This window comes from Thunnus maccoyii, chromosome 22 (genome assembly GCF_910596095.1).
Source record: "Thunnus maccoyii chromosome 22, fThuMac1.1, whole genome shotgun sequence".
NCBI lineage: Eukaryota > Metazoa > Chordata > Actinopteri > Scombriformes > Scombridae > Thunnus > Thunnus maccoyii.
In genome coordinates, this window is record NC_056554.1 from 16,197,190 (window position 1) to 16,225,120 (window position 27,931).

Below are 27,931 nucleotides of genomic sequence, written 5' to 3' on the forward strand. Positions count from 1 at the left end.
GTCCAGGTCTGAATGCTGGACCCCTACAGTGAGGGGATCTGGTGGCTCTGTTATGCTTTGGGGGGCATTTTGCTGGCATGGTTTGGGTCCACTTGTCCCCTTAGAGGGAAGAGTCACTGCAAATCAATACAAAGTTGTTCTGAGTGATCACCTTTATCCTATGATCAAACATTTCTATCCTAATGGGAGTGGTCTCTTCCAGGATGACAAGGGCCCCAATTCACAGGACACGAGGGGTCACTGAATGGTTTGATTAATATGAAAATGATGTGAATCATATGTTATGGCCTTCACAGTCACCAGATCTCAACCCAGTTGAACTCCAATGGGAGATTTTGGACTGACGTGTTAGACAGCGCTCTCCACCACCATCATCAAAACACCAAATGAGGAAATATCTTTTTGAAGATAGATATCCCTCCAATAGAGTTCAGAGACTTGTAGAATCAATGCCAAGGTGTATTGATGCTGTTCTGGTGGCCCAACACCTTACTAAGACACTTTATGTTGGCTTTTCCATTCATTTGTCACCCGTCTGTATGTACAGCATGTTTGTGTGTGGCTTAAATTTAACATCAGTCAACAATTAGGTATTTATTCATCAACATTGTAGCACTTGTAACAGGGATCAAACATGAACAGTGTCTCTATTCTCTAGAATATCAGAAAATAGTTTTGGGGGATGAATTGAGCCAATTGACTCAACTTGCCCCAACATCACTGGTACGTTTTACCCCACAACCTCCATTTTGACAAAACTGTTTCACACAGTGGTTCAGATCCACAGTTATGCTGAGTTTATGACCTTGTTTGGTAGCTCACACTGACTTAAATTAACATGTAATAATCTCCAAAACTTATCTTTTTTGAATTAAGATACAAGACTGATAACTTTAGTAACATGATGAATTCACTTGGCATGACAAAAATCTTTTTTTTGCTGTTTTGCTGACCGCTCTCTCTATGTGCTTGAGTCCAAGATGGATTGAGTAATGTGAACTATTCTTTCTTAATTTGTGGTCACATGATTACTTTTGTTTATGGTTACCTAGATAAAGGGGGTGGCTCATTTTACCCACTGGCTCTGTTTACCCTGTTCTCTCCTACTTACACTTTACCTTTATGTAAGTCAGGTTTTCAGGCCCATCACTCTCTCTGGTGCTTGATGGTGAGCTGGGAAATTGCCAAGACTCCCCTGCAGCTCCCCCCTCATGGGATCTTAAAGGGTTATGCTGCAGGAACATACATCAGAAATACAAATGGGTGACAAAATAAAGGAAAACCGAGATAAAGTAAGGTGCTCTCCAAAGCTTTGAACTCTATTGCAGGATTGAACACCATTCTCCCCAAAAATACTACCTCATTTGTTGTTGATGATGGTGGTGGAGAGCAATGTCAAACACGTGGGTTCAACATCTACCATAGGGGTTTAGTTTGGTTGAGATTTCCAGATTTCCAGTTGCAGCAGTCAGCTGTTTTTAGAGGAAAGTTCCTGTCCAGCATTAAAACAAGAGATAGACAAAGTTAGAAGAATGTAATGGAGCCGTTTGCAGCTAAAGAGCCACATATTTCCCTCAGGAGCTGGTGGAGACCAAAAACAGAGCTAAAATAAGAGTGAACATTGAATTTACATTTCTCAGGTGGCTGGAAGCATGACTCTAAATAGATCCTAATGTCACTTCATGTCTGCTTGATGTGAATATGCATCTGTTTGCTAACAAATTTACCAAAACTTTATAAAGTGATAATATGTCAATGTTGGTTACTTGTTCTGCTGCCCCCAAGAGGCCAAAAAAATCACTTAATGCTGCTTTAAATTTGGGTGAGGTAACAAATTGTATAACTTGGAAGCCTATAATAACAACACTCTCACTTACCTGCCAATGTTACTTATCTAGAGGGAAAATTAAATTTATTTGCTCTTAAGATGCCCTGAGTGTCCACGTCTGGAAACCAGTGTTTAACTATATGGATACTGGTATACTGGACGATACTCACCATTATAACTATATTAGAATAGTTTTAATATACCAAATAACCGTTTTAATTGCTATTTACTCGTTTTGTCGTCCTAAATGCACAAACCAAGCAATGGGCGACGCTGCCAGTTAGAAGAAAACACTGCCGGGAAACAAGTTATTGGACACATAGCGGGCGACCAACGGTAGGAGGAGGATGGAGATGGCGGAGAAATAGCTAGCGACAGCGACAACCCACTCAAAAAAAACCACCTCTGGTGTTTCCCCATCGAACATCCGACTGTTGACGGCGACAGACCATGATGTGAGTATCAAACGAGGGTTTTATCGCCGCGGAAATTGCTAGATTTTAGTCAACGGTTGGCAGTTAGCGGCCGTTTGTTGGACCACTGCGCCGGGCTCGCGCTGAGGAGGTAACGATCCTGCTTTTCTCGGTGGAAACTCGGCGTTTTATGCATTGTGTGACCGCGAAACCCAACTAGTATCTACGGTATTACTGTCTAATTAACGGTAGCTACACAATAAACCATCAGTCAGTGTGTGGACGTGAAGGAGCTTCCTTCTAGCCGTTTGTAAAGAGTTTGCGGTTGAACAGCTCTGGAAGGGTCCCGTGATATATATATAAAAAACAAACCGCCATCCAGTATATAGCCGGGTCCCACGCCCTTGTTTTGTGATGCCTACCGTCTATTCGGCACATTTTCAGCCAAAGGAAATGATGTTAGAATTCCTAAGTATGACTTATATATCCAGATTGTTGTAATTATTCACATAATTATCAAGGGAAGTACGTTTTTTGCAACGATGTGACCCAGAAAATAGACGGAGCCCACAGAGAGCTCCGTTATGTTGTAGTCTGGCTTTGTTTTCATTTTAATCAAGCCAACGGGTGCCGTCATCGGGTAGCTGGAAGAAAGATACTAACTGTTAAAAACGTTACGATTTTTCTCATTAAACATCAGCGTGAGTTACAGATACCTGACTCTATATTAGTGTCATATGATGTGGCTGCTTTTAGCTATAAACACGTATTATATTTGGCTTGATGATGCTAATGTTTTGTAAGATCAGATAACTGAATGAAACTGATCAGTGTGTTAGTGAAAGGTCGGTTTTCAAGGCTGACTGTCAGCTTTGTGTGGGTGATTTAGCTTCAAATAAAAGCTGTTTTCCACGACTGGTAGTCCAGTACAACCCTGCAAAACTCAAAGGAAATGGGCAGAAACTATTATTTTCATGTGTTACCGATATATTGATTATTTTATTTGATCAATGAAGATGATTTAATCTTACAAAAGGACTCAAAGCAAACAATTTCAGGCATTCATGAGGCTGTAACCTCCAGATTTTGGGTATTTTACTTAATATATAACTATAACAATTAATTACTTTATCATAGATTTATTGTTGAGTAGATATATGCTGAAACTACCAATTGATTAGTCTGCAGCATTTTCTCAAATATGAAGATTGGCTACTTTTCTGTTTTATATCATTGCAAATTAAATATCAATTTGATTAAAAAATACATATGAAGATGGCACCCTTGGCTTGTGCAAATGATGAGGCACATGTTTCACTGTTCACAATTCATTGCTAAAGGGCTAGTTATTAAAAAATCCTTATCAGTTGGGTCCAGCTGCTGAGCATCAAGTCCTGAATGTTGTGTTCTGTTCTGCACACTGTCTCTGGTTTAAGACATGCCAATCACTTTCTTGTTTTCAGTGAGATGTTTCAAGCCACAGAGCTGAATACCAAATTGCCTTCCTCTATCAAGAGATAGCCAGTCTGCAGGATGGAGACCCAGGAGGAATGATAGAGTTTCCTCCCCCTCGGGTGACGCACCGACAGTCAGAGAAAATGCACTGGGCCGGCGGATACGTTTTTCTGGTCCTGGTGTCCCTTATCGCCTCTCGCACCGCCTGGGCCTTATCAGCGGACACGGATAGAAACCGCACGGAGAATGGCACTGTGACAGACGGCGGATTTGTCCCAGTTGCATTCACAAAAGTGAACCAGATAATTGCCCGGGAGGGGAGCTGCGCACTGATTGACTGCAATGTCACTGGAGACCCGCTCCCCAGTTTTAAATGGTTCAACTCCCATGGAAACCGTCTGGACACCGAGACGAGTGGTAAGACAGACAATACTGTTACTTGAAACCTGGTTTCCTGTTCTTTTTTTTCTTTTTTTTCCCCCACCAGCACTGCTAGTCACTTAATTATAATTTCATTGGCAGCAAATGCAGTGTCAGGTTTGTTATTTACTATGAATAAGAATTAACATTCACCCAGCAGTCCATGTCAGGCTTCTGGACATTAACACCTAAACATTTAAGTTCCGGTCTTAACCACAGGAAGTTAGTCAGTATACTGACATTCACACGACAGGATCTTCACCAGGAAATTGTCTAGCAGAAGTGGTAAACCACCTAGACATTTCATTTAGGTAAAAACATGCAAAACAATAGTCACACATTTAAATACGTGGCATTTACTGAGTTTCCCTTTAACTGAGAGGCAATTTTAAGACTTGAGGGCAGTATGATATTTTGTCATGGCCAGTTACCCACCACAGTGAATGAGTGACTAGTAGTGACTCGGTGCTGGTGGTTTGTGTTGCAGAAACTGAACCTGTAACCCTCTAATACTGTGGCGGGTTTTTAAAAATCAGTAAACTACCTAATGTTACGGAAAAGTCAGATTCTCTGAGGTATACAAGAGATTTCATTCAGCTTTTTTTTTCCACAGGCTCCATATAAAACTGACATACCTGTTTATATATACAGCATAGAGGAAATGAGAAGAACACGGTCGAGTTAGGACGTTTGTCAGGAAATAGCAGGAGTCCTCTCCCTTTCTTTTTGAGTCTCTTGAAGACTGAACTCAACGTTATGAATGCTGTTACGAGAGCTCGTAAATTCGTGTTAAATTAGGCCCTGAAATCCCATCTGCTGTGCCACCGGAGAGAGATTTAATCTGGACATGTCATGTTTGATGGCAGTAAGGTTACAGTGATCTGCATTAGCACAAGTAAATAGAGATTAGATGTTGAATAAATAGTTGATTGCAAAAAAAAAAAGAGTAGAAACCGTACCTCAGAAAATAAAAGCAACAACAAGCAAAAAGGGGAAGAGTGAAGACAAGACAAGACAGGAACTGAAGACCTGGTCTGGTCCTGGTACTGCAGGCTGATAATGCTGCCGACATTTTCTTTGAAGCCCCAATCAAAGTGAAACATGAGGACTAGATGTCCTTGCGTTCCTGGGGGAAATTCGTCTCAATTATTGCACATTTTGTCTGGCAGCAGTGATTATTTCCTTGCTACGATGGCAGGCGTTTGCCAATTAGATTCAGGAAGTCATTTAGAAAGTCATTCTCGCTAATGGATTTTCATTCAAGCCAGCTCGGGCTTCTTTATCTGTGGTGTTTTGAATATTAGCGATTCATCTCATGAGGAATGCGGAGTCGTCGGTTGTTTTGGAGCTTCTCCTGAGCCGACCTGTTGAAACCTGCCGTCAGAGAAGAGAGGCGGCATTGTTGTTATGACCCACAAACCTACAACAGCGTCAGAGAGCTTTTCCCCCTGGGTTACACAGATATAATCAGTGAGCGGTTAGACTTTCACCACAGCAGTAATAAACATTGCAAAGTTACTGACCTATCCTCTCTAATTTCTTCTGCACATCTGTTATTTTTTCTACAAACTTGCGCCAACACACACACTCTTCCTCTTCTTCAGTCTACTTGTAGCACTGGGCAGCACATCAATGGTATGATCCGGCAGTGGAGGTAAAATTAGAAATCTTGCTCTCACATGAAAAGGCGGATGGGTGGGACGCTGTTGTCGGCCAGGCTACATTTCCTGACTACCCATTCATCCTCTCTAGAGGATCATGTGAGGGAAAAAAATATGTTTTCGAGGTCTCGTCCTGACTTCAGGCCACAGATTCAGACGCCCTCTGTGATATCTGTCCGTCCTTCCTCCCACGCAGATAAAGAGAGCGAGTAGTTGAGGAGGATGCGGAGCAGCGGTCGTAGCTGAATTCATTAAAACTTTTTCTCGTTAGTCGTCCTTGAAGGGCCGGGTTCAGGAGAAAGCACGGGCCTCGCTGTCTGAGGTTTTCATCAGGAGCCGTTTCCAACCAAACGCACAAAATACTCCCAAACTGTCGACGGTGATGTGTGTGTGCATTAACCTGAGTCACCTGAACACCGTTTGTGGAAAAACACGTCGCTGTTGTGGTTTTTCAGATGTTTTGAATACGCTGAGCTTGATAAATTAAATTACATCCACCTACGCTGTGTCGGCAGAAGCATCAGGAGCGATAAAGCTCGGCAGATAAAATTCAAACTATCTGTATGACTCATCACTGTTATGACAGATCAGTTTGAATGATATCAATAACTGCCGATAATGATCCACACCACATGACAATTGCGCGTTTTATCACGTCTAGTGTGTCATAAAGCAAGACAACTGATGCAGCACAAAATCCCACAAACAACCAATTTGTTATAAATTGTTTTTGTCTTAAATAACATACATACATTCATCGCTGGGTGTGAGTTGTAAAAGACGGCAAGCTGTGATTGGTCAGGGTCCAACATGCATGACAGGGTGATGGTCTCAAAAGACTGATCCCAGCGTTATCCACCAGAGATATATTCATTTGTACTTTTTGGGTGAAATGATGTTTTTCTGCTTGTTGAACTCGTTTCACTCCAACATGTAAATAGATTGTTCCTGTTTTTGATTAGTGTTCTGACTCAAAGCTCAGCACGCAGAGCTGTGTGTTTACAGATGAGATGCAGCTACAACACCTGTTAAAATATTGAAAGCAAAGACAGGAAAAATAAGGTCACCGCTGCTCTCCGGTCTGAACTCACAAACCCAGATTAAATTCATGTCTGAACCATCTGTCATCCTGATGTAGCAGATATCCATCAGACACGCTCATACTGAACATACAGCAGCGCACGGAGACTACTGTGGACTTTCTGTATCTGTATATTAGTTAATGGTTGCTTGGCTTAAAGGGGCTTTTATTGATATAAGAACAAATAAGATGAAACTTTATTGATCCCACAAAGGGAAATTTAGGTGTTACAGCAGGACACACAAAAACAGCAAACAAGCAGCAGCCAAAAAGTGCAAAACCGGAGATGTAGCTGCTCCAAAGATATATAAACACACCAAAACACTGTGTTCTCCTGAGATGTCAGACTCCATAAAAAGCAGGAGTTGGAAAAATGCAGAAGTGCAACATAAGCAGAGTTGAGTAAGCAAGTTCCTGCAGCAGAAATCAGCTGCAGTAAGACTGCAGATCAGAGTTTACTGTGATGCATTAATTGGATTTTTAGCTTGAACTTTGACCTCAGAGTGAATCACTTAGAAGACAAACTGCATATTTGATGGTTTGTTTAGAGTCAGTGAATATTCAGTGTTTACTGCACAACTAATGTATAAGTTTCAGGTTTCAGTGGACAGGTTTTGAGAAGTTGGCAAACAGTAGGTAGCTGTAATAATGATACTTTACTCACTAAAGTAAATGTCGAGGTCTCAGAATGTGGTGATTGTGCTAAAAATACATCTGGCGAGACAAGAAACGAGTGGTCAGCTGATCAGGCAGGTTGTAAACAGGCTAGCCAAACATCTCTGTATCCTTGACGTCTCTGCGTCTCTCTGTAGGTGGGAAGTGGTGGCTGCTGGACAACGGTGTCCTCAACATCACCAGCATCGAGTTCGCAGACCGAGGAAAGTATACATGCATGGCGTCCAACGTGCACGGCAGCTCCAACTGCACGGTGACTCTGCGTGTGGTCTTCACCAACGGTGACATGGGCGTGTACTACATGGTGGTGTGCCTGGTCACCTTCACCATCATCATGGCCCTGAACGTCACGCGCCTCTGCATGATGAGCAGTCACCTGAAGAAGACGGAGAAAGCCATCAACGAATTCTTCCGCACGGAGGGCGCCGAGAAGCTACAGAAGGCCTTCGAGATCGCCAAGCGGATCCCCATCATCACCTCGGCCAAGACGCTGGAGCTGGCGAAGGTCACGCAGTTCAAGACCATGGAGTTTGCGCGGTACATCGAGGAGCTGGCTCGCAGCATCCCGCTGCCGCCGCTCATCATGAACTGCCGCACCTTCATGGAGGAGATCTTGGAGGTGGTCGGAGTGGAGGAGATGAGGCACACCTTCCTCAGGCAAGCGCCGGAGGGACGCGGCGAGGTCACGGGAAGGATGGCCTCCATCGGGGGGAGGGACGTCTTCACCATCCTGCAGGAGAGGGAGCGGGAGAGGGAGCGCAGCGAATCCCCCGCCGCCGATTCAGACAACTCCTCCGTTCACGAGCAGCCGCAGCAAATCGCCATCCAGGTGTCGGTCCACCCGCCGCTCGCCGCCGGAGGTTACTGCGGCATAGAAGCACCGCCGCAGCCCGAGGCCACGCCCTCCTCTCCTCCCCCCTCATCCTCCTCTCCTCTGCCGCTGCCTCCCGCTCACCAGGAGGAGCAGCCCGAGGCGGAGGCGGAGGCGGAGGCGGAGGCGGAGGCTGAGCAGAGCGCCGAACAGGCTGCACCAGAGCCGGCGCCGGCAAATAACACCCCTCCCTGCCAGGTGATCTATGAGAGCCATGTGTGACGACACCAACCAACCAAGGAGGAATGATGAGTTATCCTGCTATGCATTTCCACTTGAAGACAAAAAAAAAAAAAGGTCAAAAACAAGTTTTAGTTTCTCATTTTGGACGAAACAATCACATTTTTATTTATCTTTTCTGAACAGAACAATCTTTAAACCTTCGTAGGCTGTAATACGGAGAATAAATCAGAAGGTTTGTAGACAAGTTGAGTGTTTTTTTCTCACTATGGATTTTCATGCTTGAATGTAAACGGGAGGGGTAATCAATATTATACTAATGTAATAAGCAAAGAATTGTAAAGGGACGTTTCCTGTGTTGAGATTTTCATAGTTGAAACTATTATTTAAATGATTAGGGTACTTCAGTCTCTGGGGGGGGAGGGGGGGGGGGGATGATTTCTCAGTTTTTAGTTTCTTACAGTGCTAGGGTTTTTATGACTAACTCCAGAAATCTGCCTCAAGCTGGTCTTCATGCCGTTTTTCCAAACCATGAGAGCTGAGCTTCCTTAATTTGCTCAAGAATTCACATCCAGTTACTGTCACAGCCGACCCGCTGTTATTGTACAACGTTCTGCTCACCTAGAAAATGATTTGCTCTTTGGTCACAATTTCATGATTGTACGGCCGACTGTATTTCTACATAAAAAAACAACAACAACAAAAAAAAAACACAAATAAGTAAGCCAGGTAAACCTCTGTGTTTGTCAGTGTATTTCCTGATCGGGTCTCACACACTTCTGGGTAGAGTTTTTATCGATTTCCTTGTGAAATATTTTTAAGAGTAGTATTATATTATTACCCATAGTGGTGTGATTTTATTTCTAGTTTAAGCACTTTTCAAAAAGAAATGTTTGTCTTCTTTCTCCTCAGGAAAGAGGATTGGCTTCTTTTCCTCTTGTCATGTGCTGTTTTAGGTTGTTTTTTTTTTAAAAATTTGATTCCCGATCTGATTCTCGGCATCGTCTTGCTTCTGCAGAGGCTTTACGGTATAAGCTGCATTTCTGCTGCATGTGAAAGTGGATATCGGAGATTGTTTGACATCTTTCTCTGGGACATAAAGGATTTTTTTTTTTTTTTTTTGTCTTTTCTTTGCTCGGGTAACGGTCCAGTCGTAGGCGTGTTCGGGTCGGAAATGAACTGGACGTTGCTCTTTGCTTTTTTCCTGGTGCTCTTGAGATGCCTCTTTTTTGTAGTGGAATAAAATGGAAGTGCTGTGTAAAAAAAAAAAAGACATGGTTTTAGTCTTTTGTTTCATACACTTCACTTTTTAAAACTGGCTATAAATGTCTGTTATACCTACATACATTTCCTTCATCCAACCCTTGTAATGTCTCCTTAGCATTCATAACAATTTTGAGGAATTTATACATTTTGGTCACGCTGTCTTTCCTCTGAAATGAAAAGTAAGGCAGCAAAACATCTAAGAGTGCAAACATCGTCTCTCCACAGCTAACAGTAAAGTATAAAAGCTGAGATCCACTGATAACAGGCTTCATTTCTCTCCGATTCAACCTGAGAAGCCCGTACAGTGTCCTTGTGAGGAGTATTAATAATGTAAGCCGGACTCCTTTTTTGTCATGGCGGCGGTAGCCATGGTTACAAAGCTGTCTGTCCTGAGGAGACACAAAGGTGATGGAGGAAACAGGATCTCCTGACAGGGCTGGAAGATAACAACAGGGTTATTGGAAGAAGAAAAAGTGAAAACACCAATACAGACCTTAAAATCTGCTTATTTAATGTGGAATTTGTGGTTTTTCTAAAACAAAACCAGTCAAGGTGAACGGAAAAAAACAGAGGTGGATGACTGTCGGGTGCATGAATGATAGATGTGCTGTAACAGGACACGAGGAGAAGACGTGGAGCTGTCTGTCAACCTCTCATCTCTGTCCTACTTTTAAACTAACGAAACTTTAAAAGGCCCAGCATGTAAGATTTAGGGGACTATAATATTCATAAGTATGTTTTAATCAGTGTATAATCACCTGAAAATAAGAGCCCACTATGTTTCTACTGTAGCCCAAAATGGACAAACCAATCGCTAACTCCAGAGAGAACCTTTCATGTGTGTTTTTGTGAGTTTCACGGCTGCAATTTGCAACCTCACCACTAGATGCCACTACATCCTACACGCTGGTCCTTTAAAAAAAAAAAAAAGCTGGTTTGTGTTTGAAAAGATCTCTTTTACCCACATCCCTCCGGTCTAAAATGTTTCTCAAGCACTTCCTCCCGCGGGTGCCAACAGTAGAGCCGCTTTTCAAAGCTGATAATGATGCTCAGACACTTCTGTGAAGGACTTTCCAATTGGGACCAAACAGCGAGCCTGAATTTCCTGATTTAAAGCAGGAAATCTGCAGTTCTGAAGACAAGAACGAGTGAAGTTTAAGCAAGGAAAGTATTATTTTGGTTACAGAAACATGGATATCTTACTGGCACTACTGGTACTGGAGTATTGAAGCCTTTTTAAAAACCTGCCCAAGAAATTAAAGCTTATAAAACATGAAGAATCCAGAAACCAAATTAAGCACCGAGACCCAAACTGTGCAACTTGAATCTTTTATCTTTTAATTTAAAACAAAATTTAATCTTTTACATATTTTGTTTTAAATGTACAATCAAACAATCAATGTAATCTTCATAATAATGCACAACTCTATCGACACTACCCATAAATTAAAAAAAAAAAAAAAAAAAAGGAAAAAACATCGAGATCAGTATGAAATACAATGTTAGGCAACACCACTGGTTAACAAAGACGATGCTTTTCTCCCCGTCAGCCCACAGCGAGACAGTCACTGCAACGGAAACAAGTACACAGGATGAACCCAACCTTCCTCTTCCTCACTCTCACACACACACACACGTCTGCCACCTCTCTACAGGTTAAGGTGCTACTGTTTGCTTCACCGTCTCCCCGTCGCTTCATTTCCCTCCATCTCCTAAACTCAACTGACAGTTTTAACACATCGCGTGACGTGTCCTGAAGTTGGAAAAGTTTGAGTAGCAGGTGTGTTTTACTTGGTTGTGGAGTGAAAGACGGGTGTGCAAAGCCTTAAAAAAAAACAAGAAAAACACTTTGCCAGGCACTTGGCGAGATTGGACACGCAAGAGCAAAAGTTGCTGGAACCAGAAGCAGATGCAGCCAGATGGGTTTTTTTACATTGATCTCAGTGGTTCCCACTTAATATGAACATAGATATCTGTTCCTCTAAGTACTGTGGTGCCAGGAAATGGATACTTTTGCACCTGAAAATACCGACCACACTTTAAAAAAAGGGTCAAATTCCAGCTTTTATGAAACTTGGAGGTTATACCATCCGAGTTGTAATTTATAAACTAATCTTTGTGTAATTTATCTTTTGGATGTTTTAATTGGAGCGATTCTGTTGGTGATATGTGGTTGGTGTCACCCGGACAAGGGGATCTCTGCCTCAGAGAACCACAATGGAAATAAATCAAGTCTTAAATGTCCTTTTTCTCGTCCTGACTGTATGTCAGTGGTCCCTGATCTCCAGATTGGGAACCAAAAGATGTTTTAAGAAAGATTTAAGGGGTCAACAGCTGATTTAAGAGAAAAGAAAGACAAAAAATGCTTGTTTCTTACTTTTCTCTCATTTTTTTTCTTGTTTCATGTGAAATATTTCAGGCTTCTAAAAATCTTTCAAATAAGGGAAGGCGATATGAATAAAATCATCTGATTTGTAACAAATATATATAGTGAGATATATAGTAAATTTTCTGGAAAAATCATTTAAGGAGCTGTTTATGGGTAAAATAAGCAGATGGAACGTCTGTTTTTGGCAAATGCAGTGAATTAAGTAGTTGACAAGTTCATTATATTGGTACAAAAATCATAAAAAACTCCAATATCACCATTAAGCAGTCCTTTAATTTGCAACAAAGTAAACAACAACAAGAGGTCCCAAGATAAATTGGAGGGGTCACAAGATGATTAATTACCGTTTCCAACTTTCCCTTAATTTGTGTTTTTTCTTAGCAACATCTTCTCAGATACTTTCACCTCTCTAAGCCTCTAAAAACACTTCAAAGAGAAGGAAAACCGCTCACAGCTAATGGTCAAAAATAGACGTTGCTTCATTTTAAGGGTCACGAGCCAAAGAGGATGTGAATCACCGCTTCTCACACATCGAAAAGGTAAACCCCAAGTGGTCATGAGATAATTAACAAGAAAGAAAAGGAGGAAAAAAATCAGTTCTGTTACACAAAACTCACTTTATTTGTCTGATTTCTCTTGTGAAACACTCATCATAGAAAACTGTTCATTCGTCAAGACTTCATGTAACCTGTGATTAAAGGTCAAAATGGGCCACGAGCCAGAAAAGTAAGGAACCACTGAGTGATGTCATCATGTTTAATCTGTTTTTCAGCTTTAAACAGCATCTATTGATTGACTGACCTGCGTGGCGATCAAGGACTGAATGGCGGGGTTTTCCGTTAGTCGGTTAGTTAGTGTCACGTGTGGAAGAAAAGCTCTAAACTTGCTGGTTCCAGTTTCTCTAGAAGGTGAATATTTTCTGCTTTTCTCAGTTTTATATGACTGGAAATTGGAAGTTTTTCCTGCTATTCTTTGTATTTTATGGCAGTAAAGTGAACTGAATGTATATATTTTGGATTTTGGACGGTTGGCTGGACAGAACAGGAGATTCAAAGACATCGCTTTGATGTTTCAGAAAACTTTTAAAAAACAATCGATAATGAAAATAATAGTTCAGTTTTAAACTAAAATTTAACAGATTTAAATTCATGTAACGACACGTTGTTTGTTTTTCATGAATTTCATGCGGGTAAAAGTCAAAACTTAACTCTCCTGCTCATCCTGCAGGTTCAATCAAACACAATCAATCGTTGGCAAATACTTCGTCAATCAAAGTGTGATGTGAACGAGGATGTAAAGACATAAAATATCTGTTGACATCTTGAAATATTTAGTTTTTTAGTGTCTCTACTTGGGTGGAAAACTGATTATTTAACTGTGTAAAATGAGATAAATTCTTCCACAGATGGATGGAGTGTTAAACAGTATCTGTCGGGGGCCTTCAGACAGGTTTTCCTCTGATCAATTGAGGGAAAAGAATCAAAGCCAACAAGCAGCAGTTTTTTTTTTGAAAATATAAGACATCATTTCCCTCAGATGTGGACAGATTTCACACAACAACAACAACAACAAAAAAAAATAAAACTTGTAGCATCATCATCGTCGTCATCTTTCATCTCCTCAGCAACAATTTTTAACCGATTCTCTTAAAACAGTGCAGGTTTCCAGTTTTGTTTTGTTTCAAGCCATATAAAAAGTTAATCGATTATAGCAAGATCAATAGTCTAAAAGTAGCAAGAGTAATAGTTTGAGAAGAAAAAAAGGAAATTAGATTTTTTTTTTCTTGTAACAGAGAACACAGAAGAACTCAGCCTGGACACGTTTTCCTTTTTTTTTTTTTTGTTTGTTTTTTCTTTTTTACGTCGCCCGCCTTCACACTGAATGAATGAACGGACGGGAGGAGTCGATAGGTGTGTGTCCTCGTCTGACAAACACCCACCCACCCACACACACACACACACACACACCCACGCGCACGCACGCAGCTCAAGCTGGCTCAGAAGTGAAAGCGCACGCTCACAAAAGGTCTTACTTTGTCACTTTTTTTTCCTTCTGAAAGGGAACAATTTTGTTCTTGAAATACAGTACCCATCTCTCTCTCTCTGTCTCTCTCTCTCTCTCTCTCTCTCTCTCTCTCTCTCTCTCACACACACACACACACACACACACACACACACACGCACGCACGCACACACACACGTTAAAGCCGTCTCATTCGGACCCGAACGTGCACTCAGGGGGGGAGCAGCCGTGTGCCATGACGCGATCATGAGAGAGATGCTGCCACGTTTCGGGGGATGCGGAGCAGGTGCGGGTCCTCTCCGTTCCCGTGGTAACCTGGCTGGAATGTAGTAGCGCTAGAGACGCAACATGTTCTCACACACACACACACACACTTATTTCACAGGTAAACAATGCTTAATCTGGGAGGACGGACAGGTCTGCTGTGTGCGCGGTGGGGGGGGGGGGTCGGGGGAGGAAAAGTGAAGTTTTAAACGGGAGCCTGGAGGTTTCAAGGTCCCTCATCGCGTCCCTCGTCGGCGGTTCATTCTGACCTTTGACCCCAGCCAGGCGACAACAACTGTCCACCCACGACCTCGGCGGAGACGGGGACAAAGGGGTGAGGCACATGAAGAGTGCAAAATGAGTGAGAATCTTTACAGGTTGTTTGTGTGTGCGGACAAGAGAGAGCATGCATGTCCGGGAGGGAGGGGGGAGGGGGGAGGGGGGGTGTCTGCGAGTGCAAAAAGTGTGTGTGTGTGGTTTCTTAGGGTTTTGTATGCGGTTTGTGTGTAAAAAGTGCATTCCTCATGTGTGCGCCTTTCGACCCGTGACCTCAGCAGCCAGAATGATAATAAAGTCTCTTATCATCGTCTTTTCCCTCTCATGGCCGGTTTAAAGTCTCCGGGGGGGGCCACGGTCAGTCAGCGAGGTTCAGGGGTCTACAAAGCTGAGAACTAAAAAGAAAAAAAAACGGGGTCCGAGTGTCAGAGATTGGAGCCGTTCAGGAGGCGCACTCCCTCCTCCTCCTCCTCCTCCTCCTCCTCCTCGCTGTCGTCTCCCCCTCCTGCCCAGCCGTCCTGGAAGGAGCGGATCAGTTGAACATGATGGACTCGGGATCTTGATTTGCCATTTGAGCCATGTGACGAAGGATATCTTTTTTTGTGATAATACCAAGAAGCCGCCTGCAGGGGGAGACAAAGGAGAGGAGGAAGGGAGAGAGGAGGAGGAGGAGGGAAAGAAAAAAAAGAGGTTTTAGACAGTGAGGAGGTTCTGGTGGTCTGCAGCTGGAGAGAAGGAGAGAAAACGACGTCATGTTCTTGTTGGCAAATTCTGTTCAAATGGCGAGGATCAATCAGAGAGGCGCACATGATTTCAATTTGATTATATTTTGGTTTATCGGATATCAATTATGTCCTGTGCCAACAAAAACACGAGTCCCTGAGGAAGCAAAAGTCAGCAGGAGGAGAGGAGGGAGCGAGTAACCGCAGCAAAGAAGCAATGGAAGCAGGTCGGAAACAACACCCGACTACCCGAGAGCAGGGTGTCATTTCAGACGTCGCTCCGGCCGTTTTTATGTTATCGGTCCGAAAAAAGCTGGTAAGAAAAAAGGAGCTGGATCCTACGTTGGGGGGAAGGAGGAGGAGACAGGAAGTGGTGAGCAGGATGTTGTGAAAAGTTAGAACCTCTGGAGAGGAGACGTCCCCGTAACAAGAGTCAGAAATCTTTTATAACAGGACGGATGTGGATCGTTTTTTATTTTTCCAGGTTATACCGATCGATCTCCTGCTTTTGTTTTCAGCTTTCGTGAGTCCGATCACAGCAGCCAGATGTTATATGAAACTCACAAGACAGCTGGAATACTTGTTATAATCAAACTGAAATGAGGAAATGTATTTAGAATATGATACACTGTCTAACAAACTGGCTGCAAAGCTGTTTCTAAGGCAACAAGTGGACAGAAACAACATTTTGCTACCATGAATTTGTGTTTTCCTTAAAATACACGGCTGTTTTTTTTGCTTTTATTCCTTTTAAAATGTATGAAAAACACTTTGAGAGTCTCTCAGTGTGAGAACTGTTACAAAACCCTCTGCCTTCATGAAATACAACATAACAAATTTCATATTAAAGCTTTTTATAAACACATAATTGGATTAAATAAGTTACTTAAAATCTAAAAAACAAATGAGTCCATTATGCTGTTTTTTGTATCTTATTTCATTAAGCTGCTCAGATTTCTGTCAGGAACTATAGATAAATATTTGTTTGTGAGATTTTCTGACTCATGTGACGGGATCGTCTCCTTCCCCCCCAACAGACCCGACTAATCAAGTCTGTCTCTGACTTAACAGTGAGTGGCTAAATATCCAGAAAGTTTGAGATTATTCCTGCTGATTCAAGAGCAAGTAGCAGGGCCGAACTGATTTAAAATGATTTCACAGCTGTTTAAACGTTAGCAGTGGCTACAAAATGCTCTTGAATTCAGCCGTGAATACAGTTTGAGGTCAGGTGACGAGAAGACAGACACAAAACAGCTGATAGCGGTGAGGAGAAGTGAGCTGTTTATCTGTTGCAGAGCTACAGGTGTGCAGAGCTGGGTCCAAAAAAAGAAAAAAGCTCAGGTGCGCTTTGTTTTAATACTGTCAGGTAGATTCACGTGTTGTTAATTAGACGTGGGGAAAAAGCAAATCGAGCGCACCCGAAATAAAGAGTGTAAACAAAGGATTGAACCCAGGTCTGGATGAGATGACCTTTGGAGGCTTGAGGTCGGGGATTAGAGCTACAGCTACTGAGCAGCAGAAGGTGTGAAACGACGTCACAACGGATCAGACCCGGGTTCCCCCCAAGAGCTGCTGAGATCTACAACTGTCTCGTTCATTTTCTGACGGGTGACACAAACAAAGACAGTCGTAGACGCTTGGGACACCAGGCACAGATCAGAGTGTATCAGGGGTCAAGGGTCAGGGTGGGGTGAAGGCAATGTTTCCTGAAAGCCAGCAGTGTCTAGTCCTTGTTTATGTTTTTATTCCAGGTAATAACTGGAAACTTTGACCAGGAAGTGAAATCAGTGTTGAGTAGAACATCTTAGCCCTTTTTAAATGCTACCTAGTTTTTAACTTCAGACCGGTTTAAACTAAATAAAGTGGTAACCATAGAAACTGTCGCAGCGTAGAGATTCGTCAGTGGTTCCAAAGGGTTGAGCTGTCCCTTGTTTGTCTTCTTCTATGGTATAGTAGTCAGGGAAAAAGTTTCAGTACAGCAAAGAAGGACTCGCACACAGAGAACAAAAAAAAAAGAAACTGGAGTCTGGATTTTAAATATTTCTATTGTTTACATTGCAGGGCTGTGCAGACAGTGAAAAAATGTGCAAATGTGCAAACATTTCAGTCCGTGTTGGACTTTCCTCTGTGCAAAATGAGACATACTGATATATATATACAGTATGTGTGTGAGAATGTGTTTGTAATGAGTTGATCTGCAGACAGTTGGCTTCACAGGTGTTCAGTCGAGCCTTTGATCACTGATTAGGTGCGACTGTAGAGTTACACACATAGAGGATGACTCATCATGTCTGGATTTGCACTGAGGAAAGTCCAACATGGACTGAAACATTTGCACTCTGCACTTTTCCCACTGTGTGTACAGCCCTGCAATGTAAATAATAGAAATATTTAAAATCTAGAATTCTCTGTAAGTTCTTCTTTGTTGTAGTAAAAAAAAAGACTCCTCATAATCTTGACACATTTTAAAGGAATATTTAAGTCTCACCCTCAAGTCAACTTCTACTGCACTAAGATTTCCTACATTTCCCAGAATGACTCAGCAACCATCAGAGAGCAGAATGAATTGTTAATTTCAGTCATGTTTGCTGAGAGTGACATTTACCTGTTGAGCATTAAACCAAATTTGAGGGAAAAATATGAGAAAACTAGATGGTTTCTGTTTCAGCCAAAGGGGATTATAATATCAATTTAATGACTAAAACTTCTGCTACTGATTAAATTTTTTATGACTTTTCTCAGCTTTTTGTCAAATGCTGAATTTCACCAGACCTCTAAAATTATTCATTTTAAATGTGCTGAGAGGCCAAAAAATCTCTCTTTGATTCAACTACTGAGCGCTCACAGACATGCAAACTGTGACAATGTGTCTCCAGCAGACAGCTGCTTTTTAATAAGTAAAAACCATTGTTTTAGAAAGCTAAAGCATTTTTCTGATATCAAACTCTCTGACTGTTGTTATTATGCTGGAAATAAATACCACATTGTCTCTGTTTGGCCACTTAGACACATTGAGAAGAAAAACTCACGACATCAAAGGAGCCAATTTAACAGTATTTTGTTCTGTTAGAAAAAAAACATCAAAATGTAACTGACATTTATTTTTCCAATTACTTTTTTAATATGTTTTTATTTCTTTAAATTATTCATTTTGTGTAATATTTTAAACATGTATTATTTATTTTAATTTCCTGTTCCTTTTCTTTCTGTTCTTTATGTTTCCTTATTTAGAGATAATTGATGATTTATCACCACAGTTATTATTGTTTGTCAGAAGTTAAATCTGTTGTACACATGTGGTGTCTGTGGTTCGTTGATCCTGATGAAGTGCTGAATATAAAAAGTCACTCAAACGTTAATTAAAAAGGTCTTTTGATCGGATACTTTCATGAGCTGAGTTGTTTTTAAGAAGCTGCAGGTTTCCAGTGGGATAAAAACATGTTTACTCTTCAACAAGACGCCGGGACACAGCTGGCTCACAGAGGAAAAACATTGGCGGGTCAAAGAGCGGGATTAGTAATTCAAGGTCATGTTATCACCACATGCTAACTAGCTACGTCACTACAGCGCTACTCGCACCAATCAACACAACAACGTCACTCCAACCACAACGCTCACTGCCACTACGGAATGAGGGAAAACATGAGGATGAATCATATCACTACAGATTTTATCCCTCCTTTTAAAACAAAAACAAAAAAAACACCCTCTAACATATTAAAACAACGGAGGTCCGCTTTCCCAAGGCGGCTAGCTACTCGCCAAGGTGTCGTTAAGGCGACGAGTCAGATGTCGTCAATCTGTGGAGACCCAGGGCGAAAACGGTGGGGTCGAGAGGGGAGGGATTTAAAAAAACAAAACAAAAACAAAAAGGAAAAAAAAACAGTCGTTAATGATGGTTGAAAATTGAAAAGGGGGAGAATTTTTCATAATTGAAATGACTGACTACTAATGTGAGGAGGAAGATGAGGAAACACAGGCAGGAAACAGGCATCATGGTTACATGACTGCAGCACACACACATGCTGAGGAGTTATATTCTCTGTTGTATCCTCCGACACTCTAAAATCATCTACATTCTGACAAAACACTAGAAATCAGGAAACAAACAATAAAAAAGGACAGAAAAAACAGCTTGATGGATATCTCATCTATGTGCTAGCGTGATGCAGCTGACACAGCGCTAAGCAGAGCTACGGTAGCTACAAATGCAGTGTGATGAAGATGAGGATGAGTAGTACAGCTGCACTCAGGGGAATCTACTGAGGCCGTTTCAGACATGGATTCTGCAAACATTGGCTGGTTTCATCCATCTGTTAAAGTTATGACTGTTTTGGCATTAACATTGATGTTCTGTATTAGATAGAGCTGTTGTAAAATAATGACATGAAGGAAGAAAAAGTGCTTAGAGGCTGCATCAATGATTGGTTTTCAATTTATTTTGTGATTGCATGAATGTTTATCTCTCTTTCTATGGGACACAAGTGAATTGACGACAGATTGTAGGTTGAAAAGTTTGAATTATAGATGAATTAGAGGTAAATTTCTTAGAGAAGTTTAATAATGATACAACAAAACACCGACAGTCTGATGATAACAGAGAGTGTTTATTCATCTTTTGTCCTGTACCGGAGGGAAAAACCAGAATGGAAAAAAATGTACTTCTCAATATCAATATATCCTTAAATATGAAGGTCCCTCTCTCTGGAACAATTTGATCCCAAATATCTAATCTACTTGATTACTTGTCTTCTCATTGATTGATAGTACCAACCAACATTTTATTTATATTTTTTCTTTTATCCTTTCTTTTGTTTTTGATTCTTTTTTCTTTTTTTATGTCTTGTTGTTGGATGTTTATGATTAATTATACTTTTTAATTACACATTTTTTCATAATTGCAGTTGTAACGTCTTCCTTCATCCCTGCACATATCCATTGAACTCACTTATTGTATAAGTTTTACCACAACGTTGTAATTATTTAAACAAATTAAGGCTAAAGGACTAAAACACATTTTTATACATGATACTGTTTACTGATCCGACATCCACAAATTAAAACTGGCTCATTAAACTCATTTTATTTTCTTTGCACATATAAGACAATAGTTACGGTAAATGTCAGGTTTATTACAGCAATCTTAAATTGATATTTAACCTCTCTATGTTTATTTTTTGTGCTTTAGTAGCCTTTATATTAATGTGACGGCATTCAGTTAGACCTTAGCTGTGTTATAAGGTCCTTACTAAGATAATGTCAGGACTTTTATGGAAAAGTGACTAGTAAAACAGTAAAAGTGCCAGCACATTTACTTAATGAAGCACATGTCTGAAAGGGGCTCTACAGTGATGTGGGTGACAGTTCCCATGGAGGTCCGACATTACAGGACCCACAAAACACAAAAAAATCTACATGTTTATATGATGACTTCAAAACTGCAGCAGCTGATGAAGATGAAGATGAAGATGTGTCAGAGAACGTCTTTCTACAGATGTTTCTCTAAGATGAACGACTCCATTAGAGGTGAATCCACACCAGACCAACCCACGGACAACAGAGTGCGTACAATAAGTGAAAGAAGAAGAAGAAGGAATGTTTAGCTGGGAACTGTCAACAGTTTTTCACACCCAGTTTTTCATGCATCCCTCCTAAGAGACGGAGCCTAAGAGACAGGTGCGAAAGTAGGGGGGGAGGGGGGGTGTGGGGGGGTCACGTGTGTAAAGGGGTGGGACTAGTCACCAGGGGCTCCGTCTGCTGCTTGAGCTCCTCCAGATGTTCTAATATATTCTTCTTTGTGATGATGCCCAACACAATCCTGAAACACACATCCGTTACTCGGAAAACTGCCCAAAAAATAAAACGACAACAAATGAACAAAAAAAAACAACAAGAAAACAGAAGAGAGACAGAGAGAGAACAGACAGCAGCAGCACAAAACATAAACATACATAACAGGGTGCAACTTAAAATAAACAGAAAATATGACTCAAAATTACACAACTCAACATAAAACACTCGATAAAACTTAAAGCAAATTAATTTCAAATGTGTTACGATGGGTAATAACTCTAATACATGTAAACTATTTATATAATCTTTATAATATTCAAGATTTATGTAAATTATTAAATGTAGTGTAAGAAAATGCTGAATCAATGTTTAAGGATAAGATCAGTTATATTTTTCTTAATGTCAAGAAATCTACAGAAAAGACCAAAACCAATAATGAATTGATCCTACAAACAAGTCTGTGTGTTCAAAATCCAATATATCTTATTCCTGTGTGCCGTAGAGCTCTAATGTTGTTTAAAACTATTAAAAACATCGATGAGTCACACTGTCGTAGCAGGTGACATCTTTCTTAATTACAAATGCTCATTGCAGTTCACCTTCCTGCTGCTATAAATACTCATTAACACAGCGAATGTGTATTAATCCACAGCGATTAATGCGCTGTTTCCTCCTGTTTGAGCAACATGTGATAAAAACTACACTGCCCAACTGTTTTAGGATTTTTATTACCTGCTTTAAAAGATCTACCTCTTCCATAAGAACCAAAGGGCTCTGGGCGGAGGAGCCAAAGATGGAGCGCATTATTGGATTTGGTCTTTTCATGCATTTTGCTGACAATAAGAAAAATATTCACTAACAACTAATAAAAACAGATACAAAAAAAAGTAAATAAAAACAACACTGCTGTACGGCTCCTCTCTGGTGATTGTCACAGCAAAATTAAATGAACTGTAAATTTATCAGCTTTTAAACACAACCTGTCCTGTAATTCCTTCATCACGCCAGCAGGTGGCTCACAGTGAAATCTATAAAATTAGACCAGACGTCCTGAGAGTGAGGACACAACAGATCATGAGACATTTATTTTCATTAACTATAAAATGAACAACGCTGTCATTGTTCTAAATTAACTATTCAAGAATCTCAAAGGGCCAAAAACTCTCTTTCTCTTCTCAGTTTCACAACACAGACTGTTTTTTTTCTGACTGACTATGTTTTCCCAGCAGAATACCTGTTATGCAGTTGTGGTTAGTTTCAGCAGCTCAGTCTCTTCTACTGAAGAGACTTTCTGTTATTGTTGAGTAGGAGGGTAAGGAAAGTGCAGCACAGCGGTTACGCCAGGCCATGCAGATTACAGGGATCAAAGAGCTCATGCAACACCAGACAGTGTGTACATGTGTTTGTGCGATGTTTGTCGACCTCAGACGGGTCATTCGGTCGTCAGAAAACGAAAGAAAGAAGGATTAATCCTCTGTTCTTTCAGCACGTCCCTCCTCCCGAGACAAAGTTGTCTTTTATTCTCCTACTTACCCGTTGTGAGTGACCAAGCACTGACGCAGCCCGAGCTTTCTGAAGATGTCCACCACGATCTCCATGGGGGTGTGGTCGGTGACGGTGAAGGGGCTCATGTCCAGGATGGAGCGAAGCTTGAGGGGACGAGGGCTGTCGGCCGGCAGGGTGGGTGCATGCTGGGTGAAGTACACCCTGGAGTTCAACATGATGCCCTCCTGTTTACGACGGGCATTTTCTGTCAGGAGAGGAACAGAAAGAGGCTTAAACTAATAAAAGTTACATGTTCATTCACTTTAGTGGGCTCCTTGATAGTTTCTAAGGACAATAAAGTGGATTAAGGACATCTATGCATATAAAACAAACATAATCATATGTTACATCTCGCTTATCTAGAAGCCAAAGATCTTAAGTTGCACAGTTGATAACTTGTATTTTTCCTCTGGTCTTGGACATTGGTGGATACAAAAATGTTCAGAGAAAATACAATGTTTGTGATTTAAGAGACGTGGAAAGTGAGCCTGAATTTCTTCTCTTTTGTGCATATTATGGTGATTTAAGAATGTCAGTTTTGTATAAAATGTCTCAACAAAACTGTAAAATATTCTCGTGTACAGATGATCAAAAATTATTCAATTTTGATGTGTTTAAATGTACTAACTGTGTCTCAAAAGCCTGAAAAAGATGGTGAGAAAGATAATGTAATAAGTATGTATTTTGATTTCTCCAGTTTTATGCAGGTTTATAAGTGATTCAGAATCAGAATTTCATTGTAGACAATAAATGTCTGAAATATAATTTATTTTAGTTTTTTATCACTGCCATGGGTTGGGGGTTAGAACACCAACATCCAGCTGGGGACCTTTGTTGTTCCTGTCACCTCTCTACTGGCATAAAACAAATCAAACTGTGGCAAAACCATCCACTCAGAAGAGCAACGTACAAAGTCTCTTTTTAGCCCAACCTTTAAGACTTATCAACTTAGATTTTACTGTATGTTATATTTATTAAAATAGGACCTTCCTGCTCAAGGACACTTAAATATGTAGAAATTAAAATAACTTGGGCACCAATTTAGTCATTTTGTTGATACACTGTGCAGTTTTCTTTGTGTAAACCGTAAATGAATCTCGGTTCCAGACTCTGTTCTCACACTCTGTTATGAAATGTGGGGGAAACGTCGTTACCTATAGCGATTGTGATGTCCCTGCGCAGAGCAAAGCCCACCAGCCTCTGGGACTCCTTGGACACTATCACAGGGAAACCATTATAACTGGTTTCATTGATGACGCCCTGCAGCTCCTCCACAGTCAGGTCATCCTGCGTCAGCACCGCTAACGGCGGGTCGCTGCGTCGTGGCCTCATCACCTCCCTGGCCAGCGTGGTGTGTGTGAACTCCTCCTTGGCGTCCAGGAAGGGGTATCCGTTGAGACGGATGTGGGCCTCGTAGATTCCCTCGCGGCCGAAGGCGTCGCCCACCCATTTGCTGGTCATGACGGCAGCCATGAGGGGGACGATGTACTCCAACCCGCCGGTCAGCTCGAAGACTATGACGACCAGGGACACTGTCATACGGGTCACACCACCTACCGGAGGGAGGAGAGGAAGAAAATAACACGCAAGAAGAAGTTAACACACATCTTGACATAGAAACACACACAAACATATATTAATCAGTTTTCTTTTACTCAAGGGACGATAACTTGATGGTAGATAGATCATTGACCAAAACGTCCTCTTACAACCAGATGTTAAAGCGATCGTGGTGTAATATCCGTCAATATCCATTACTCGTTGACTCACCCAGACATGCTGCTGCGCCCACCATGGCGTAGAGCCCTGGAGTGATGCAGTCAGCTCCCACTTCGCACCACTCTTTGAACAAGAACCAGTCGTGGTGGTAATAGGCCAGCTGCTCTACGGCGATGCCAACGATTCGCCCTGCGATCGCCCCGATGGCCATGCTGGGGATGAACAAGCCTGATGGTACCTAGAGAGGCTCAACAGAGGCTGGAGTTAGTGTTTGATAAGGGCATGTATGGCAACATGAAGAAGAATCTGCCTTGTAACTAGGGGATCACCTTGAGTCCGAAGGTGAATATGGTCATGATGATTTTAAAGATGAGCGCCAGGCAGAGTTGCCACATGGCGGCGTAGACGCCGGACCCCGCTGGTCGGTTGGGGTTGTCAGTGAAGGCCTTACTGCCGTTCATCTGGCTGCGGTACTGGCAGAGCTGTGAGGACTCAAGCGGGCCGCAGTCAGTGAACAGCTCCTTTATCAGCTCGCTGGTGTTCTGACGCGTGTACGGGTTCGGGAAAGCAACTACAGCTGTGATGGCCGCCACCAGGATCACCTCCAAAACCGGGTACTTGCCTGAAGGAAGAGGGAAAACCCAACATGTCAGACGACTCAATAGCAGGAGAATAAAGATGATTGAAACAATCAAGCTACTATTCTGAAACTTTAATTCCCGCCTCTACGATAGTTTAATACTGATCTTCTAGAAAATCCCATCAACTCCAACAAACATCTTCACCTTCACACACCTGGGCTGGCTAAAATTTTGGAATCAAGATATAATACTTGCCAAAGCGGGTTGACTTGCGCCGCCGGCACCAGGCGATGTTGGCTCGGATGAAGAAGGCGCCCCAGAGGCCCCCGAACACTCCCAGAAGGATGAAAGGGAGGAGCTCAAACAGGTACCATGGCGTGTGGTACTCCACGTAGAACAGCACCAGACGGCTGTTACCAAACGGGTTAATGGAGCGCAGCACGAAGGCCGCCACCAGGGCGGCGAAGAAGGAGCGCCACAGCGTCTTTAGAGGGAAGTAGTAGCTCACCTGAAGAGGAGAGAGGAGAACTTAGAGTTGAATCCATTATCCTGCCATTGAAGCACTACATTGGGATTTTGGAGCATCAAATTATTCCTCATCAGTTAAATGTCTGCAGCCATTAAAATAAAGATACAGTCTCCATCAGTTCACATGCTGTACCTCCTCCAAGCTGAAGAGAACTCCTCCGATTGGTGCTCCAAAAGCCACAGACACCCCAGCTGCCGACGCAGCAGAGAGAACCTGGGTGACAAAAGTCATATATGATCAGACAAGGACAAAAACAGATTCAAAACTCGTGTAATGAATTTACTGTTTACTAAAAGGTGAGGTACAACATTTAAATTTTTCTTTGCTTTGCTCTCCCTCACCTCTCGTTTCTTGGCCTCGTTCTTGCTGTACTTGGGGAAGAGGTAGGAGAAGATATTCCCACAGCAGCAGGCCACGTGGACCAGGGGGCCCTCCTTCCCCAGGCTGAGGCCGGACGCCACAGCCAGCACCAGAGTGATGGTCTTGATCATCAGTGTCCACTTGCCCAGATAGCCTCGGATGATAAACCCACTCAGGATGGTCTTGATCTGAGGGAGAGAAGAAGAGGGAGGCAGAGGTTGAAGGTAATTCTTTTATATCATACGACAAATTAATTAATCATCTGATCCTTTCGGTTTTTGTCGCCTTATGCTTCAAAACAAATTGTTTCAAGTTTCTGTTTTCAATCTCTTTGAGCAAGTTTTGTTTTAGCTGCATCTCTGCTTGATCTTTTCCTTTATCCTGTTATTGTCAACATGCTCAAAGTCACCGACTGCTACACATTTTCCCTGGCAATGCAGTTCCCATGGCAACAAAAAGATGATTTTTTTTTTTTTTTTAGAAAGCTGAGTGCTCACCTCAAAATGGCTTTTTTTTTTTTTTTTTTACAGCACGGTCATACATGTCACATCTCCCTGCTGCCCACTGAATTAACAATTTTAAAGGCACTTCAAGGCATTAAAAGGAAACCCATGAGCATGAAAACACACTGTGTGTATGTGAGTCCCTGAAAGTTCCAATTAAACCACTTTCATGGAGAGTTAGAGGCAGCTACAGAGACTTGTAGAGTTTCCATTTCATTTACTGCTCTTAGCTTTTTTTTTTTTTTTTTTTTTACAGCCGCAGACAATCGATCAGACATGAGAAAACGAGAGAACCGAGAGATAAAACAGAGCATCTACAGTCTGCAGAAATCCCACACCAGCTCTTTCGCTCAGTGTGCAGTGCACTCTGAAACACGGAGAGAGGAAACTAGCAGAGATAGCCTGTTAACCTCATTAGTTTCATAAAAATGATAAGCTCTGTCGCAAACAAAAGTTGTTTTGGGCTATGTGATGTAACTGTTTGAAATGTTGCTGCTCAAAAGCCAACTTTGAAGTCTTGGATGTAGAAGTTTTCCCACAAGGATGTCAATGTGTTGAATGACATGTTACTTTAAAAATAAATGTTTTATACAAGTTGATTTTCATATTGTGCTTTTGTATTAATGCGACATCTTCCTCACCTCAGGGATCCCTGAGCCACAGGCATAGGGAGCGAACACCTTGACCAGACAGACAGCCAGGAAGGCGAAGGACAGAGCCCAGTAGATGTACATGAAGTAGTTCATGATGTACGAGCCTGGACCCTTCAGAGCGGTGAGAGAGAAGAAGTAAAATAGTGAAACTGACTGGCACCAAAAATCTAAATCATACATATAATGTGTGTTAACGAGTCTTATAGCACATCTGCAAGTTGGCGTGTGTGTGTTTTGCTGTGCGTTGTAGTGTCTCTTTCATTGTCTTCCTCTACTATGACAGTGCTCTTTGCAGTCTAATGCTGTTGTGCCTGTGTTAGTCTACCTCCGCCTGCCCAAGTATTAGCTCAGCCCAGCTCTTCCACTGAGGACACTTGTCCCTCTCAGCAAAGGTGGTCTCATTGGACGTCCAGCAGCACTGCTCGTGGTTGAACCACATGGCGCTCAGACACACGCCCTCCTTCAGGTCGTTCATCCAATCAGCAGCAATGTCAATCAGGCCAGCCAAAGCACCTGGCAGGAGGAAAAAGCGGGAAGGAAAAGACGGACGGATGGTGGAGGTGAAGGCCGGGAGGAGAGAGGAGTAGAAAACAAAGAGAAAGGCAAGAGGCGGTTAGCTTGGTGGTTATGCTACCAGTCTTTATATGTGCCAGTTATCTTTACACAGGTGGTTTTTAAATTTAGAGCTGGTTGACCACATAGAAAAGCCAAGTGTACAAATAGCT

The 27,931-nt window shown here is 41.9% G+C and overlaps 2 protein-coding genes across 9 annotated transcripts in view; one reads left to right on the forward strand and one right to left on the reverse strand.

Moving 5' to 3' along the window:
* The window catches only part of clcn3 (chloride channel 3), an 88,037-nt gene that overhangs the window by 4,752 nt on the left and 55,354 nt on the right, over positions 1-27,931 (reverse strand). For 2 of the 7 annotated variants that reach the window (XM_042400367.1, XM_042400369.1), the window contains 11 exons: positions 27,532-27,719; positions 27,195-27,317; positions 26,032-26,238; positions 25,823-25,903; positions 25,417-25,669; positions 24,910-25,202; positions 24,632-24,818; positions 24,016-24,414; positions 22,850-23,066; positions 21,266-21,341; positions 14,399-15,424 (listed from right to left, as the gene is read on the reverse strand). In XM_042400367.1, the coding sequence (XP_042256301.1) occupies positions 15,227-15,424; positions 21,266-21,341; positions 22,850-23,066; positions 24,016-24,414; positions 24,632-24,818; positions 24,910-25,202; positions 25,417-25,669; positions 25,823-25,903; positions 26,032-26,238; positions 27,195-27,317; positions 27,532-27,719 (2,222 nt within the window). In that variant the 3' untranslated portion in view covers positions 14,399-15,226. Of the gene's footprint in view, positions 1-9,178; positions 9,838-14,398; positions 15,425-21,265; positions 21,342-22,849; positions 23,067-24,015; positions 24,415-24,631; positions 24,819-24,909; positions 25,203-25,416; positions 25,670-25,822; positions 25,904-26,031; positions 26,239-27,194; positions 27,318-27,531; positions 27,720-27,931 lie in introns of those variants that run through there. The other 5 variants (XM_042400370.1, XM_042400368.1, XM_042400371.1 and 2 more) reach the window with 3 other exon arrangements.
* Positions 1,366-8,831, forward strand: mfap3l (microfibril associated protein 3 like). Of its 2 annotated transcripts, none has more exons than XM_042400383.1 (3): positions 1,366-2,283; positions 3,705-4,113; positions 7,671-8,831. In XM_042400383.1, the coding sequence occupies exons 2-3, from the start codon at positions 3,792-3,794 to the stop codon at positions 8,624-8,626; spliced, it is 1,278 nt and encodes a 425-aa protein (XP_042256317.1). In that variant the 5' UTR covers positions 1,366-2,283; positions 3,705-3,791; the 3' UTR covers positions 8,627-8,831. The 2 variants fall into 2 exon arrangements, with proteins under 2 accessions (XP_042256317.1, XP_042256318.1); XM_042400384.1 differs by lacking the exon at positions 1,366-2,283 and adding an exon at positions 2,292-2,392.

Bases quoted from the DNA above. Each gene is read 5' to 3' on its own strand.
- mfap3l (XM_042400383.1), top strand. From the start codon at position 3,792: ATGATAGAGTTTCCTCCCCCTCGGGTGACGCACCGACAGTCAGAGAAA. The intron at 4,114-7,670 runs GTAAGACAGACA...GTCTCTCTGTAG, and splicing joins TCTGGACACCGAGACGAGTG to GTGGGAAGTGGTGGCTGCTG.